The sequence below is a fragment of the Astyanax mexicanus genome, chromosome 19 (genome assembly GCF_023375975.1).
Source record: "Astyanax mexicanus isolate ESR-SI-001 chromosome 19, AstMex3_surface, whole genome shotgun sequence".
Lineage (NCBI taxonomy): Eukaryota > Metazoa > Chordata > Actinopteri > Characiformes > Acestrorhamphidae > Astyanax > Astyanax mexicanus.
Window position 1 is genome coordinate 14,274,678 of NC_064426.1, and position 16,252 is coordinate 14,290,929.

The 16,252-nt window shown below is 42.4% G+C and overlaps 1 protein-coding gene across 1 annotated transcript; it reads right to left on the minus strand.

Annotated features, from left to right (window-relative positions):
- On the minus strand, positions 1–15,683 carry rac3a (Rac family small GTPase 3a). The gene is made up of 6 exons (XM_007233740.4): positions 15,525–15,683; positions 7,365–7,436; positions 6,509–6,626; positions 5,398–5,460; positions 3,992–4,151; positions 1–1,810 (listed from the first exon to the last, which is right to left on the minus strand). Exons 1-6 carry the CDS (start codon positions 15,557–15,559, stop codon positions 1,680–1,682), a joined length of 579 nt encoding a protein of 192 aa, XP_007233802.1. The 5' UTR covers positions 15,560–15,683; the 3' UTR covers positions 1–1,679.
- Between the last annotated feature and the right edge of the window lie 569 nt (positions 15,684–16,252).

A 16,252-nucleotide genomic window follows, 5' to 3' on the forward strand; every position in this document is an offset into this window, starting at 1 on the left:
TACATTCAAAGACTTTTATTAATGCATACTCTTAAAACTCATCATACACACAAGAGAGGATTAATTTGGTAAGGATTCAGATGGTTCCTCTAGTATCTACACCAGCTGAGGATAAGGTGGACCACTGACATCTGTCATAACAGCAAAAACACACAAACAGGATATTTCAATGACATTTTTCTTACTCGCGCACACATTCACACACTCACACACACACACTTACAAATTTAAATCTCAGTGAAACCAAAAGGCATTTAACAGAAAATAAACTACTAAAAAAAGGAATGCTTTGTCTTAAATGAGACAATTTGGCATACTAGCCTCACAAAAAAACTCACAATGGCACATTTTGAGCTAGGATACTGCAAAATACTAACAAAATAAGAAAACTAATGGATGGAAAGGTTGAATAATTCTCTGTTAAAAAAAGTCTGCCATAATCTGGATAAGCAAGAATACTGTAAAGAGATTCAAAACACCACATCGTGTTAGCAAACAGTCTCACTAATAATCATAAACAACAAACATTATCATACACTATATGTCCAAATGTTTGTGGGCAACCTTCCAAATATATGCACTCATTGCTGACACAGATGTGTAAATGCACACACATAGTTTGTCTAGTTTATGTAGAGAAATAGGATAGTGTAGGACTTTCTGGAGCAGATAAAGATGAACCTGCTGGCCTCATGCCTAATGCCAGGAGTGGGCTAAGGGGGTATAAAGCCTGTAGTTTTGAGCAGTGGAGCAGAGAGACTGTGTCTAGAATGATTGTGTTTTTATACTTCTGGGGGTTGATTGGAAAATTGAGTTTGCAATTGCTGAATGCTCCATAATCTAGTAAAAGCCCTTTTCTCTGGAGAGACAGTTATCCAAAACAAGCTGAATAAACTGTTTTAATTAATGAACAGGTTTCCCGATACTGTTGTCCATATAGAGTAGTTTAAATAGACATATTTAATAATCACTCTTTCAATTGTTTTATTTTATGCTGTGCTGTAAAAAGTTTTCACATACAGTAGTCACACAAACACAAGGGAAAAAAAGAACTGTATTCTTCCATTCCGTATTTTATGGTCAGCTTTTAAAGAGAGACACACTGTTGATTTTGTCTTCAGACTGGACTCTCAGAAGCTATTCACAATATTTATGTACACAGGCTTTTAACACATTCACAAATCCAAATAATAAAGAGAAGATATCCCATGTAATAGTTAGCCATGTCCACCATTCAACCTCAGAAAGTACAAATCCAGCACAGAATTTTGGCTGCAGAGGAGATACCCAGGCATTTGGAACAAAATCCTGGAGTGAATTGTTTTTACTTTCTTGACCTAAATGTGCTTCCATTACAAACAATATCTAGAAGGACATCTCAGTAGAAGAGTTCAGAGGGGACAGTGCTATATAAGACCTTCTTATAACTATCATCACCATTAATTAAGGCAAAGTTCAGAAATAATCAGGGATTAATTTGGCATGATTATTTATTGTGCCTTTATTATTATATACATCCCACAGGTCTGGCGTTTCAACTGCTTGCATTTGTAAATGCTTAAATCTCCCCAGAACAGCCAATAGTAACTCTGGTGATTACCATGGGGTGGAGTAGAGAACACCTCCCCCTCAGTGTATGTACTGGGGGGGTCATAACCAAAAGAACACTGCTTTGCTCCTCAAAACACAGTGCACTTCTTCCCTCTCTTCTTGACGGGCGGAGGGCAGAGCACAGCACGGATCGCCTCGTCAAACACGGTCTTCAGCCCCCGCTGGGTCAGAGCAGAGCACTCCAGATACTTCACCGCACCTGCAGGAGCCGTAACAGACAATGAGACAAGAATTTACACACAGTAATCTTCAGCCAATCGATGGAAGCTGCACAAACTGGACATTTTAAATATGCTGGTTTTGTGTCGTCACAAAATACTTTTCACTCACTCACACTAAAGGAGCTTATATAAGAAGCTCTTCATAACACTGGTCTGGAAAGCACTAGTGGTTTCTTAGAGGTTTCTAAGGTGTTGCTAGGTAGTCATTATGGTATTCCTAGTTGTTGAGCCAGTATGTGCTGTTAGATGGTTTCTAGATAGTTGCTATTGTATGTCAGGTGTTCCTCAGTGGTTGCTAAATCAGTGCTATAGTGTTACAAAGTGATTGTTATGGCATTTCATTTGGTTGCTAGGGCATTGCTAGGTAGTTGCTATGGTGTCTCAAGTGAGGTTTTGGCAAATGCCAGGATACTAATAGGTTTATATAATTTTGACAATATAAAGGGCGCCAAAAATATACACCACATTCACAACTATTGACAAAAACAACTGCTAGAAAACTGTAGGAGGTATGAGGTGAAAATATGTAAGAAAAAGAAAATAACAAAAAGAAAAAAATAAAGAAAAAAGTATAACAGAAATCAGATAGTAGTATAGTTACATTTTTGCAATGGTTTGGACACCCCTTATAAATGTTTTTTTTTTTATCTAAGTATAAATCAAATCCTTTATAGAGACACATTTCTGCATTTTAGATTAATATTTAAGTCATCCAAACTATGAAGGAAACCAAATGAAGTTATCTACTAAACAAAAAAGTGTTAAAGAATCCAGAATTTGTTTAATATTGTATATTCTTCGAAGTAGCACGTTCTCAGCAAAGTTGCATTTACTTAGTCAGTTTTATGAGGTAGTCACCTGTAATGGCTTTCAGCTAACAGCTGTGTTGAGTTAATGGCTTGAATTTCTTGCCCTCCTAATGTGTTTAGGAGCATCAGTTGTAAAGTTGTGAAAAGGTAGAGTTGACAACAGTGTATAACACTATGTGAGTAATGTTTTAATCAATATTATGGCAAGAACTACTCAACTAAATAAAGAATGATGAAACTGGCTCTCATCAGGACGCAGGAAGACAAACAGTTCTTTTTGTTGCACAGGATAAGTTCATCAGAGTTACCAGCCTTAAAATCCGCAAGTGAACAGCACCACAGATAAGAGCTTCTAAATGCTTCACAGAGTGTTTTGGTTGTTTAACACTTTTAAGTTACTACATGATTCCTTGTGTTCCTTTATAGTCTGTATGATTTCCGTATTCATTTACAATACAGGAAAAAAAGAAAATATTGAATGAGAAGGTATGTCCAACATTTTGATTGTACACAATTGGTTTATTAATTAGTTTATTTACTGAATTTTAACAGATTGAAAAAGGCAAAATATAAATGGGGTGCATGAGTGCACTTCTTGTACAGGATAAATTCACTTTTTTATACTCAGCACATGAAAGAAAGAGAGTAAGTTTATTATAGCTTAGATGAAAAGGGCCAGGAGATGGCACTGTTTTATGTTAAACTTGTAATCTGATCACAGTCCTAAAGTATACAAATAAAACAACACGGTCCATTTTGGGCTTACTGTACTTCACCCTGAATTCGTACAAGTACTCAATATGAATTTAACTCAATAGTGACATGTGACACTGGGCATTTTTAATGTTCAGTCATTTTAACTCCCCACATCCCTAAGTGACATATGCTAAACATCCTGAGAGCGACACAGGACAGTGTGTGAATGTGTTTGTTTATCTGACCTTATTTACAGAATGTAGGTGTGCTGGGTTAGTGCTGGATGTAAAACTAGCTCCTTTTAAAGGTGTATTTTTTGCTTCTACAGGCCTGTTTCAACTATTTAACCATTCAAATGTTAATAGTTATGAAATTAATAGTTAAATTAAATGAAATTAAATGTTAATAGTTATGAAATTAATATTTATGAAATGTAATATTTACAGTCATGTGCCCACATAAAAAAAAAAAAAACATTAATGATCTGCTCACTGAATTTATCTGATTCAATTTTCGAACTTGGTAGAGATATTTAGAAATGAATCTGGGCTCTAATGGGTTAACTTGGAGCTTTGATATTTCTGTTTAAGTCTGCTTTAAGGAATGTCTCCTGTTAAAGTGGACTTGGTGAGGTATTTTGATATCAGCTCTTACCGATCTCTCTGGCCATGGCTAGACCCTGAGGGTAGGTGATTGGAGCCAGTTTCTTGTCTCTCAGGCGCTCAATTGTGTCTTTATCATCCCGCAGGTCCAGTTTGGTGCCCACCAGGATGATAGGGGTGTTGGGACAGTGATGACGAACCTCAGGGTACCACTACACACACAAACAAAAGTAAGTAAAGCTAATTATGCCATTTTTAAAACTTTTTAATTTTCCTACCCAAAGCAAAGCAAACTGTGTGTTCCAGACTCCGACTGCTGATGGCGAGCAGCATGATCTGTGATTCATAGTCCACTGGACTACTTGGAGACGTGCCACTTTTCATAAATTCATAGATTCCTAGCACATATGTACATAGTACAACATGGCCAAAAGATTGCCGACACCAGCTCATCCACTATTTCTTCTTAAATCAATGAGGTTTCACAATCCATATTCTGTATTTTATTGTGTTTTCTATATTTTCTAAGGTACATTTTAAAAACGTTGTATGCTTTGCATCCTAATACAGTCATCAGTCACTACACAACCATGCTCCTACCTCTCTTTATTCCTTATTGATGACACTACTGTGCCTTTAAAACTGATATATGTAAATGAGCTCCACCCATCATCATTTCACAGAAAAAGGGGCTGTGCTGATCAGTTCTTCAACTCCAACTCGTCCCAAAAGCATTGGATGGAGCCTCTTCACTTTAGATAAACCCACAGGCTAGTCCAGCTCACACTGGGACCACTAACCTTAACTGACCCTGGCCTGTAAACAGACTACATGTGTACACAATACAAAACCATTTTATCTGCAGTAAAATACGTTATTAATATTCTGAAAACTCTCTTCTCCACTTAATCATTTCAGATCAGTTAGAGGAATCAACCCAAATTCTGCATGTTTGACAGTAGACATACAATGCAGACCAGGAAACCAAAGGTTTGGACAACATAAAATGTATGATTTGTATTTACTAAAAAAAATGATTTTGAAATAAAGTTTAGAAAAGCGTCACTTTTATGATTTTTATTCATTTCAATTTGATAGTTGCAGGTTTACTTCAATATATTTTAATATTTTACAATCACAATTACGATTTTCAGTAAAAATTCTTATCAAACATAAACCTTTTAATGTAAACCTTGATTAGAAATCCTCATGATTTATCTGTAATATCAGAGGAAAATGCTGTCCTGTTGAGAGGGTTAAGGGCTCCACTCTTAAAAAAAATTAATAACCCTAATCTCATTTTTAGATATGTGATGCCTGTGTGCACATTAAAACAGTACAGTTTTGAAAAGAAAATAGTTATTTTTTTTTGTGCAATCTCAGAAACTTAGTTTAACTGCTTGGACATATTCCTAAAGCAGACCTAAAAAAAACAAACAGAGAAAGTTAGATTCCTACCTTTGCTCTGACGTTTTCGAAGGAGGCAGGGCTCACCAACGAGAAGCAAATCAAAAACACATCCTGTAAAAAATATTAGAAAAGTACTATTTTAATAGACTGTATGCAATAGATAATCATGTTTTACAAACGGAAAAACCCAAAAACAAACAAAACTGAACACACCAAATTAATCAGTAAAACATCTGAAATGTATAGACTCATACGGGCATGCCAAATAGATTATGAAGTGATACCCCTGGGAAAAACTACACCTGTGATGTGCTATCTTGAACCCTGGACAGTGTGTTCATGGCAAGTCCATGTGAAGAAACATTGGAACTTGAGTGAGGCTTGATGTGGGTGTCATCAAACACATCAATTTCAGTGTGATTATTTAACATTTCTCAATCCACAGTGTTGTGTATCAGAAATACACAATAGAAGGCATTACCACACACAGTGGACAGCATAGAGGATGGTATCATTCATGGTCAGGCTAGAATTGTCTATGCACACAGATAAGCTCTGTCTAAAATTACATCCACATTCAATACATGCAGCACTATGTGTTCTTTAGCTCCAATGGAAATTGGCAAAAATTCTGTACAATGGTTAAAATAAGATTTTTCAATACAAATAAAATAGTTGTTCCAATTGTTCCAGAGAACCCTCTATAAGCTCCCTCACAGAAAGTTATGGTCTAAATTGCATATTATATAAAATATTGTGGAGGAACACTTGCAGTATGTAATGCAGAAAATTTTTTCCATCATCAACATTCCATATAAAACTTAAATAAAGAAAATAAACAGCTCTATTCATGTTGTCATGATAACACAGTTCCTTTCTCGCTACTATACAGAAATTTGAGTCTGCAAGTTTCTCCACAATGAAGCACAATTTGACACCAAATAACACTGAATGTGTTCATTTCACACACCACATTTCTTTTTAAATGAAATTTTAGACGGACAGTGTTTTCTGTGGACCATCATCCCGGTTCCCCTCCACCAGAGAGCTAATGAGAAAAGCACGCAGAAAAACAGAAAGCTTGTGGGAACCCTGCTGCAGCTACAGGAAGAGAGAGGATGGAGTGTGGAGGCAGTGGAGATGGCGCGTGTTAGCATACCGTCTGAGGGTAGGAGAGCGGCCGGAGTCGGTCGTAATCTTCCTGACCTGCCGTATCCCACAGACCCAGATTAACGGGTTTACCATCCACCATCACATTGGCAGAGTAATTATCAAATCTAAATAAAGACATTAAAGATCACATTAACTAATAATAATGCAGAAACAAGTAATTCACACATCACCATTTAAACATTTACAGTCACAGATATTGCTCAACTTTTTATCTTGCTTATTCCTTTTTTTTAAACCCTTTTATTGTAAATCTTATACATTTACGACAGTTGCCATCAATTAAATCCCAGATTATCCCAAATTATTTGACTGACAGTACAAACCCCAGCTATTTAAAACATTATGAACTTAATTGAATGTATTATTATACATCCATTCATATATTGTAGGCCTGCAATATAATGCAAAACGGCTGTTTGATCATATTAATGTAGGGAAAAAACAATTGTTTTATATGATTTCAAACAGTTGATGTCTTAAAATGGGGGAAGCAAATATGTATTTTTCTCCCTCTACTTATAATAATATTATTAATACCGTTACCGGCTTTTCTGGTATCGGCCGATACTGTACTGATACCAACTGTTTTATCCTCCATTTATTTTAAAAGGTCTATATATATATATATATATATATATATATATGTGTGCAGTATTTCTTTAAAAGACCGATACCCATTGCTGATACCAATACTGTGTGTAAGTACCAGTATCGGTGCCGATACCGAAAAATCCTGCAAATTATCAGGGGTGCCCAAACTTTTTTATACCACTGTACATGTAGAATATGTTAATGTGTTTTATGATTTTTTTCTTCGATTATTTTTTGTTTTTAGTACTCACACTGTGGGGATGTATTCTCCAGGGAAAGCGTTGGTTGTGTAGCTGATGAGCAGACATGTCTTTCCCACGGCACTGAAACACATCCAATTGTAATTATCTCATTATATCATCAATAAACCTGCTTAAACACACTCTATTATACCTAAAAACAAACCATGTGACTTACACAGCTATATTTATTCCATCAAGAGACATTTAATATCAGCAAAAAAAGCTAATTAATAAATACAGAATTAATAAGATTTGACTCTGAAGCAGATGTATCCTATTTAGAAGAAGGACACAAAAAGCTCAGTTTCCAATGTGAGGAAATTAAAGGCCACGGGCACAGTTAGGCCACTATTCTCTCTTTTAGTCTTCAACTCAAACTCAGTAAACACACTGTACCCTGTGACGAGGCCGGAAGCAGGACTGAAGAAGAGGGACATATGCGTGACAGTAATACAGTGTATGGAGGAGAGGAGGAAGAGTGAGAGAGAGTGATAAAGGGTGAAGTGAAAGGCAGAGTAGACTAAGGCAGCGTGGCTAAATAGGGCAGCCTTTGTATCCTGCCAAAGCCTTTCAGTCTGACTCTCCAGACTCGGGCACTGAGCTGTGAAAAGGACTAATGGTGGCCAACACACACACACACACACGGGGTGTGACCACATCTCAGCTGCTGATGTTGCCATTTATACCAGTAACACTGTTTACTTCTGTTCTGTGACATAACTTCAATATAAACTCAAACAAACCTAAACTCAGTGGTCAAAGGTAAGAATTTTGGTCAGTAATGTTATTATGAATTTGGTTAGAAGAACTTAAAGCTGTGGGTGCTGATCTTCTGTGAACTTCTGACAGCTCACTGATTTACTTTAATAAAGGAGTGATTAAACTGTGATAAACTAAAAATCACAGAGAATAGTTAAGCTAACACAGCACAGCACAATCAGACTATTAATTTTTGTTTTTATATGTGAGAACCATTCAGAAATCTTTAGTTTGTGTCTCTTCTGTTGTGAGTTAGGTGTGTTGTGGATCATTATCCTGTTGTAGAATTTGTCCTGTTTGCTAAGTGCGGACCACGCCTTATAGAAGTAGAAAAGGAGGAAGAAAAAGGGGAGGGAACTCGGGGAAATTTGGGCTGGAGTTCTGAACTGCGTGCTGAAGAAGCGTGCAGTTATATCCCCCCCTTTTTATTTAATGAGAAGTGGAAGAGTAGAAAAAAAAGGGGGTTGCAGGGGAGGAGGTGGGTTGCGAATTTTTCGTCACAAGAGGTAGTTAGTTAGGGGAGGTATTTATAGGACGGTTGATTGATACGGGGTGGAGTTAGAACGTAGAGTTCGGGCGTGGTCCTTCTCCCAAACTTTTGTTATTACATAACATCATTTTGCTAAGTGCGGACCACGCCTTATAGAAGTAGAAAAGGAGGAAGAAAAAGGGGAGGGAACTCGGGGAAATTTGGGCTGGAGTTCTGAACTGCGTGCTGAAGAAGTGTGCAGTTATATCCCCAAAATATGGAGCTTATAATGAAGCTAGTTTGAGATGAGCCTGTCTCAAATCGTCTGGTTTGGAACGGATGTATAAGTGGTATGCCTGAGAAGACCACCGTCCGAGAAGCTTGATGACGTGCTCGGGGATTCCTTGTCTGGAGGCGTTGGATGCTGCACCGATGCGGAATGAGTGGGCGGAGAATTGGTCTGGTGAGTAACCGTTGACTGAAAGGATGCGGCGGAAATGTGTGTGGAACCAGTGCCTTGTGATAATACTACCAGATTCCGTAGAGAACAGAGGATCTGAAGGTGATGCTTGTTGAGAGAGCCGGAGATTTAGGTGGTGGACGAGTGGTTCGTACGGGCTGAGGGGTGAGTCAAGTTTAAACAGATGGAGGATCGTGGTTTTGCCAAGTTGGTCAGTTTTGCTTCGCTTGATTTTAAAGGTGAGAGTATCCGAGTCCAGGATGCTGAGATCTGATATGAGGGGGTATGAAAAGGAGTTGTGGGAGATTTTAAGTGAAGTGAATTCTGAGCATCTGAGGAATCCGAAGTATGCCAGGAGAAATAGCGATTGGAGCGTGGAGGATGTTGTCGGAGGGTAAAAGCCTGATCGGAGGGTTTGAATGCAACGATGGAGGATTTCTGGTGAGATGGGAGCTCGTTCGTGTGAGGATGGAGTTTCTGATTTTTTGATTCCTTTCAGGAGGAGGGAAATTTGAGGGTGATTAGAGGAAGGGTGTGGTAAGCCAGTAATTAGTTTAGTGAAAAAATTGATAGCTGCCAGATGGACTCGGAGTGATGAGGAACGGGCTGAATGTTGAGTGTGAATGAAAGTAATATAAGCTGCTATTACGGATGGATGATGAGAAGGGAAAGATATATTATGTGCGGAGTGGAAATTTTTGTATGCTTTCCAGCTTGACCAGTAAGTAGAGAGTGTCTGTGGGGAAACGGCTGAAAGGATGGTTTGTTGTGCTTGGAGGATTAGTTCGTTCAGAGGGGGGTTAGGTGTAGTGTAGTTAGTGAAAATGGAGGTACCGGCGTTGGGTTGCAGTCTGCATGCGGAGCCAAGGATCTGAATTTCTGGAATTGAAAGCGAGAAAGAGAGTCAGCAATAGAGTTGGATAAACCTGGGATGTGAACAGCTTTAATTATAAACTGATGCTTTATGGAGTGCCAAGTGAGGCGACGGATAAAAGGCATTATTTCTAGCGATTTTGATCTACTTTTGTTGATGATGTGGACCACGGCGAGATTGTCTGAATGGAGTAAAATTGATTTTCCTGACCATTCATGTCCCCAAAGGAGGGCAGCGACAACTATAGGATAAATCTCCCAGAGCGCAGAGGAATCGCGCAGGTGCGCAGCGGAGCGGACGAATTGCTTCGGCCAGGCAGAGGCGAACCAGCGTCCGCCGAAACCAGAGGAAGGCGCAGCATCAGTGAACAGCTGAACATCAGAAGGGCTGGAAGCTGCGTCGGCATAGAAAAAGGAGATCCCGTTCCAGTGGCGGAGGAGAGAGAGCCAGAATCGGAGCTCCGACGTGCAGTATTCGTCGAGCGTGACGAAATGGTGGAGGGATCGGACAGAAGATGATAAGCGAAGGAGATGGGAGATGAAAGAACGACCCTGAGGTATGATTTGGGTAGCGTAATTAAAATGGCCGAGCAGGGAAAGAAGCTGCTGTTTAGTATGGGTGGGAAAACTGAGAAAGTCGGAGATGAAAGAAGTGACGCGATTAAGCTTTTCCTGAGGAAGAGAAGCTTGGAAGGAAGCGGAGTCGAGAATGATCCCGAGGAACTCCAGAGACGTGGCGGGACCCACGGTCTTCTCCTCCGAAATCGGGACTCCGAGACGAGTGAAAGTGCTGGTCACGGCGTCAAGGCCCCGCGAGGGGGGCGAGGAAGGTGAGTCAACGACGAGAAAATCATCCAGGAGGTGGAGCACGAACGGGAGCCTGTGTTTATTCAGCAAGATCCAGCACAGCGCCTCAGCGAAGGAATCAAAAAGCTTTGGGCTGCTTTTGCACCCAAAAGCAAGGAGAACGGAAAAGTAAAACTGATCGTCCCAGCGGACTCCAAAAAGGTGCCAAGAGTCAGGATGGAGGGGTAGGATTTTAAAAGCTGAGATGATGTCGGCCTTCGACAGCCAAGCACCTCTGCCGGCCAACTTGATGGCTTCGATGGCACAATCCACGGTCGCGTAACGGAGAGAAAAGTCAGAACTAGGTATGAGGCTGTTGATGGACGGGTCCGAAGAGCCATGCGGAGCCGAGAGATCAATTATGATCCTCTTCTTGCCAGAGTATTTTCGTGTGGCAATGCCCAAAGGATTGATGCGAAATACAGAAAAAGGGGGCGTTGAGAAAGGACCGATAATGAAACCACTGGAGAGCTCCTGTTGCAGAAGGGAAGACATGACATCGGGCTCAGCCAGAGCGGAAAGGAGGTTAGGACAGGTGAGAGAAGAGCTCGGCGAGGCGACGAGACCGGGGTAGAAGCCAAAGAGAAAGCCGTCCAGGAGGCTGCAAACGAAGGAGGTGTCAGGGTGAGCAGACAGGTCAGCGGCGAGAGCCGGTACGTTGACCGGGGTGGAGAGGAACCGCAATAGTCAGCTCCGGACGAACTTGGGGGGACGCGTTGGGCAGCAGGAGAGAGCGTGCGCCAAACCGCATCGAGAGCAGACGTGCAGCCTTCGACAGGAGGAAGCAAAACAACCCAAGTGGTTGAAATTGTTGCAAACCATCTGCCCGTCGAGAAAAACGATAGGGCGGCCGAAGCTGTCGCGGGCGCCCGAAGAGGACGGGCGCACGGGAGCGGCGCGCGCCGAAGAATGTTGGACGGGGGCCGGAGGGGCGGTGGAGGCTGCCTGGGAACAAACAGAAGCAGGGTGAGAGGGGCCGCCACACGCGGAGCAGGAGAGGGAGCTACGTCCCGCGAATACGTGGCAATAAAGTTCCAGGTCTGGGGCGCCCCAGAATGTAGCAAGGTTCCACTGTGTAAGACAAGCTGCGGCGCGGGCTGAGAAGAGGCGATGATATTCGTAGAAACCAGAGCCTCCGAAACGGATAGCCATATCCAAAATCAAGGACAGATAGTCGTCCAATTCCTGGCGGCGTGATGGAAAAGCCGAACAGATGACATCCCTGAAGATGGAGAAGGCAAAGGCGAACTCGGCTGCAGAGAGGATTTTGGAGACGCGGGGGCCTGGTTGATGCAAGGTAAGCGAGATGTCGCCGGTGTCGATGACACGGGGAGCAGAAGAAGGGGAGGGGAGAAGTAGGGAGGAAAGATCGACATCCGCACCTTGAAGAATGCGGTTCCGCAGAGAGGAGGAGACCAGGGGAGGGTTGAACATCCGTGCGTTGGCCGGGGGGGCAACAGGCGGTGCCGTAGACAGGGAGAATGAAGAGCACGGAGCTCCGGTGAAGGGCGCGGCGAGTGCTGCAGACTGGGGGGGAACGGGGATAGAAGTGGAGGGGAGAGGCTGGACTGGCATAGAGTGAGAGAATGAGAAAGGCTGGCTGGAATACACTGGTTGGGGAACGGCAGAAGCGAAGCAAAGGGGAGGGACGAAGGATGAGTGAGGGAAGGGATTGGACGACTGAGGGAGGGGGTTGGACGGCTGAGGGAGGGGGTTGGACGGCTGAGAGAGGGGGAGTTGGACGATCGAGGGAGGGGGTTGGACGATTGAGGGAGGGGGTTGGACGATTGAGGGAGGGGGTTGGACGATTGAGGGAGGGGGTTGGACGAATGGAGGAAGCGAGAGAAGACGAGGGAAGGAGAGAGACGAGAGAAAACAGCCGGGATCGGTAATGAAGGAGAGAAGGAGGCAGAGGAGAAGGGGAGGGGTTCGGGGCCCGGAGGAGGCGCTGAGGCCGAAGCAGGTGGAGGGCGTGCCGCGCCTGCGGCGCGAGAGGAGCCGTGGCGAAGAGTTGAGCGGGTGACGTCATCGGACCGCGACGCCGGTGCGGCTCCTGCGCGCTGTTTTCCACCCAACGAGGAGAGATAGAGCGAAAAAAGTTCCGCTTTGGGAGCAGAACGGGGGAAAGGGACGCCGCGGTCCAAAACCCGCTGTAACTTAACAACAGTCCAATCGGACATGCGAGGAGGCTGGGATTTACCAGAAGAGAGGGGCTCGGCCGGGGAAGGGGGTGCGGGGCCGGCTTAGGAAGCCGGGCGCCCAGAGCGGCGAGCTCGACCAGGAGGAGTGGGGGAAGGAGGAGAAGAGCGACGGGAGCGCTGAGATCTGGGGGTGCCTTGGTGAGGACGACCAGCCCGGGAAGAAGAATGGTAGAACCAGGAGTAGAACCAGGAGTAGCCGGAATGGAGACGACAGACCTCAAGCGATGAGCCCGGCGAGAGGGAGCAGGAGCAGAGACAGGCTGGCTGGGAGGGAAGAGGTCCTCATCAGAGGCGGTGAGTTGGAGATCCATGTGGAGCGAGCAAATGCTGGCAGGTGAGTGCGTCAATTCGAATGCTACGAATTTTTCGTCACGAGAGGTAGTTAGTTAGGGGAGGTATTTATAGGACGGTTGATTGATACGGGGTGGAGTTAGAACGTAGAGTTTGGGCGTGGTCCTTCTCCCAAACTTTTGTTATTACATAACATCATTTATAAGCTTTAGTCTTTGAACAGATGTTTTGACATTTGTCTCCAGGATTTGAGCTATTTTTTGGAATTTATTTTTACTCTACATCCTAATAATTTTCCCATATACATGACAGGTGGCCTTCTTTTAATGAAATACAGTTCTTATTTTCTTAAAAATAAAATAAATAAAATACTGAACATACGATTAGCTCTGTACAGAGTGTGAACAAAACACATGCTAAATCAATTCAGCATCATACCAACCACATATTCAGACTGGGTGGTTGAGGCTCTATCAGCCCTGCTGACCTGCAACCAATCAATTTAGTCAATGGTGTGGCACACATTCCACTACCAACATAAAAGCCATAATTTACCAAAAGAAACACGGCACAAAAATAATTCAGTCCAGTTTAATTAGGTTCCAGTAGAACCTGCTGCTTTTGGTCATCTTCTGTACAGATAGAATCTCTGTCTACTTGTTTTTGGAATTCCTGTATTTAAACAGACATTTATCCACATTTCCCCTGATGTTTTTGTACCAATAACTAAGCATATATAAGTAAAGTAACCACAGGTCTAGCAACACTCTTGCAGGTTGGTTGGAATATGATGTGTCGTTCCGCCCACCCCCATATGTTTCAATGGCAAAACAGACCATGGGGGGTACTGCTTTCTAACAGCGCAGAATTTTATAACAGCATGGCAAGGCAGCGAGACGGATTACATTTTTGAACTAATAACAGTCTTTGCAATGTCATATGTTACTTTACAACATGTGCAATGCTAAGTGCAGTCCAACCTAGTCTTAGAGTCTCTGTAAAACACAAAATCCACTGGAGATCCTATGTAAAGTTTAGTTACTCACAGAGTTGGGTAGAAACAGGTTCAGAAAGTAAAAATCCCTGGGTGGAATTTGACTTTTAACTAGTGTAAACAAAACTGTTTTAAACATACACCTACTGATCTCAATTGTACTTCACTGGTGGTGTTCCATAGACAAATTTTAACAACTTGTTACTTAGCTCTGAATTACTGGGCAAAGCATATAACACTGATGTGTTATATGCTATTTGCTATTTGCGCAAATAATACAGGAACAAACTGCCATGTTGTTCCTAGCGCAGGTAGCTCTTGTCTGACTAAACGTGCCTGGCTGCGTGGCTTCAGCTCTGCCTGTGGGCGGTCGCAAGCCAAGGTGGGCGAAGCCATTAATACTAATTTACGAGTAGATATACACAGTGCTTTTCCTGATCAACTCGTTTTTCTGAATATTTTCTTTTACTAGCTACCGCAGACAGAGCAGAGGAGTTTGAGGAAGAGTTTCATGTGTAGCATCATATACAACTCAGGGAGACCTATAGTTTTTTTTCTCAAAGAACAAGAAAATGTGGATTTTAGCAGAAGGACACATTTAACTGCGTTTACATACTAGGGCAGACTTTTTTGACAAACGTCAGTTTTCTACAGGAACCCTTTAAATGTCTAATGTCTATTTGCGTCTGTAAAGTGTGCAAAAAAACCTTCAGACATCTCTAAGCCCCACAGAAGCCGTGCTGAAAGAGGCTGTGAGCTGTGAGCACTGATTCAGTAGTAGTCTGTGTGAGCGATGCTCTACTAACACTAAAAAACGAAAAAGGTGTGTAAAACCCTGACGTCATTCCTCTAGCATCCTCCCGCCTGCAAAGCTGCAAATCAATACAGACCATTTCAGAAATGCAGAAACACCGCAATAAACACAAATCCAGCACTAATGTCAAGATACGGTCATGCAAAACAAATTAAATAAATTAACTAACGTTATATATAAACGGTCAACCTGTTTCGCCGAAACTGGCATGGGCGACCATGCCCATAAAGCATCACATCTCAAACATGATGAGCACCAATGTGATGAATTTGTTTTGTCTTTAAATTAGCATTTCTGTGTAGGGATTTTGTGTAATCGGGGTTAAATCAATCAATTATCCACTCCAAACCATCCATCCATGCAACCAGACAAACCCCACCAGCCCCAGCCCCTCTCGCAACAATTGGAATCAACACTCCCATTTCATCCATTCAGCGCTTTAAAACGCAGGAAATCACCTACCCATCGCCGACGACGACACATTTGATGGCTTGCATTTGTGCAGCTGCTGTGGGAGCGGACGGACAGGGAATCTGCGGGGATACGGGTCTATTATCTATTCCCTCCTCGCGCTTCCAGTGTGGGCTGCTAGCCTGGAACTGCTGCAGCAACCTCAATATTTACCACCCGTATTCACATAAGCCCCGCCTCCCACGGGCTTGTATTGGCGGAGTAAAGTGTTCAGGATTGGCGAATGTGTTGGCAGTCTTAGCCAATCCCTGAAAAGCAGCGGAATTTCACCAGCCAATCCCAGCCGTCAGTAGGCAGGACGTGCCTGAATACGAGTGCAAAGAGAAAAGATGAAACAGCGCCGCGGCGGAGGAATACGGCGACATTTACCGAGATACGGACGGAAAAGCACGAACGTTTTTACAGACACCCGATCCAAAATGTAATACAGGAGCTTAGTTTCGTTTACTTAGATTTCATATAACACCATAAATCTTTCGCAAACGTGCAAATAATCAAATAAATAAATAATAAAATATTATTTAAATACTCATTTATTTTTAAACACAGAAAAATTTCTTTTCATACATTTGAGTGCGTTTTATGCACAGTCATAAATCGTTTCAATTGTTTCATATTTCCAAAATAGCTGTTTTATTATACTGTGTTATGTGAACTTCCTCTTCTCAGATCAAACTCAAGTGTGACTGGGCGGAGTTAACGTTTAGGTAAATATGCAC

Coding starts and splice junctions, on each gene's coding strand:
- rac3a (XM_007233740.4), bottom strand. CDS start 15,559: ATGCAAGCCATCAAATGTGTCGTCGTCGGCGATGG. Junction 5,461..6,508: donor CGCTCTCCTACCCTCAGACG/GTATGCTAACAC, acceptor TATTTTTTACAG/GATGTGTTTTTGATTTGCTT. Junction 1,811..3,991: donor AGCCATGGCCAGAGAGATCG/GTAAGAGCTGAT, acceptor CGGCTCCTGCAG/GTGCGGTGAAGTATCTGGAG.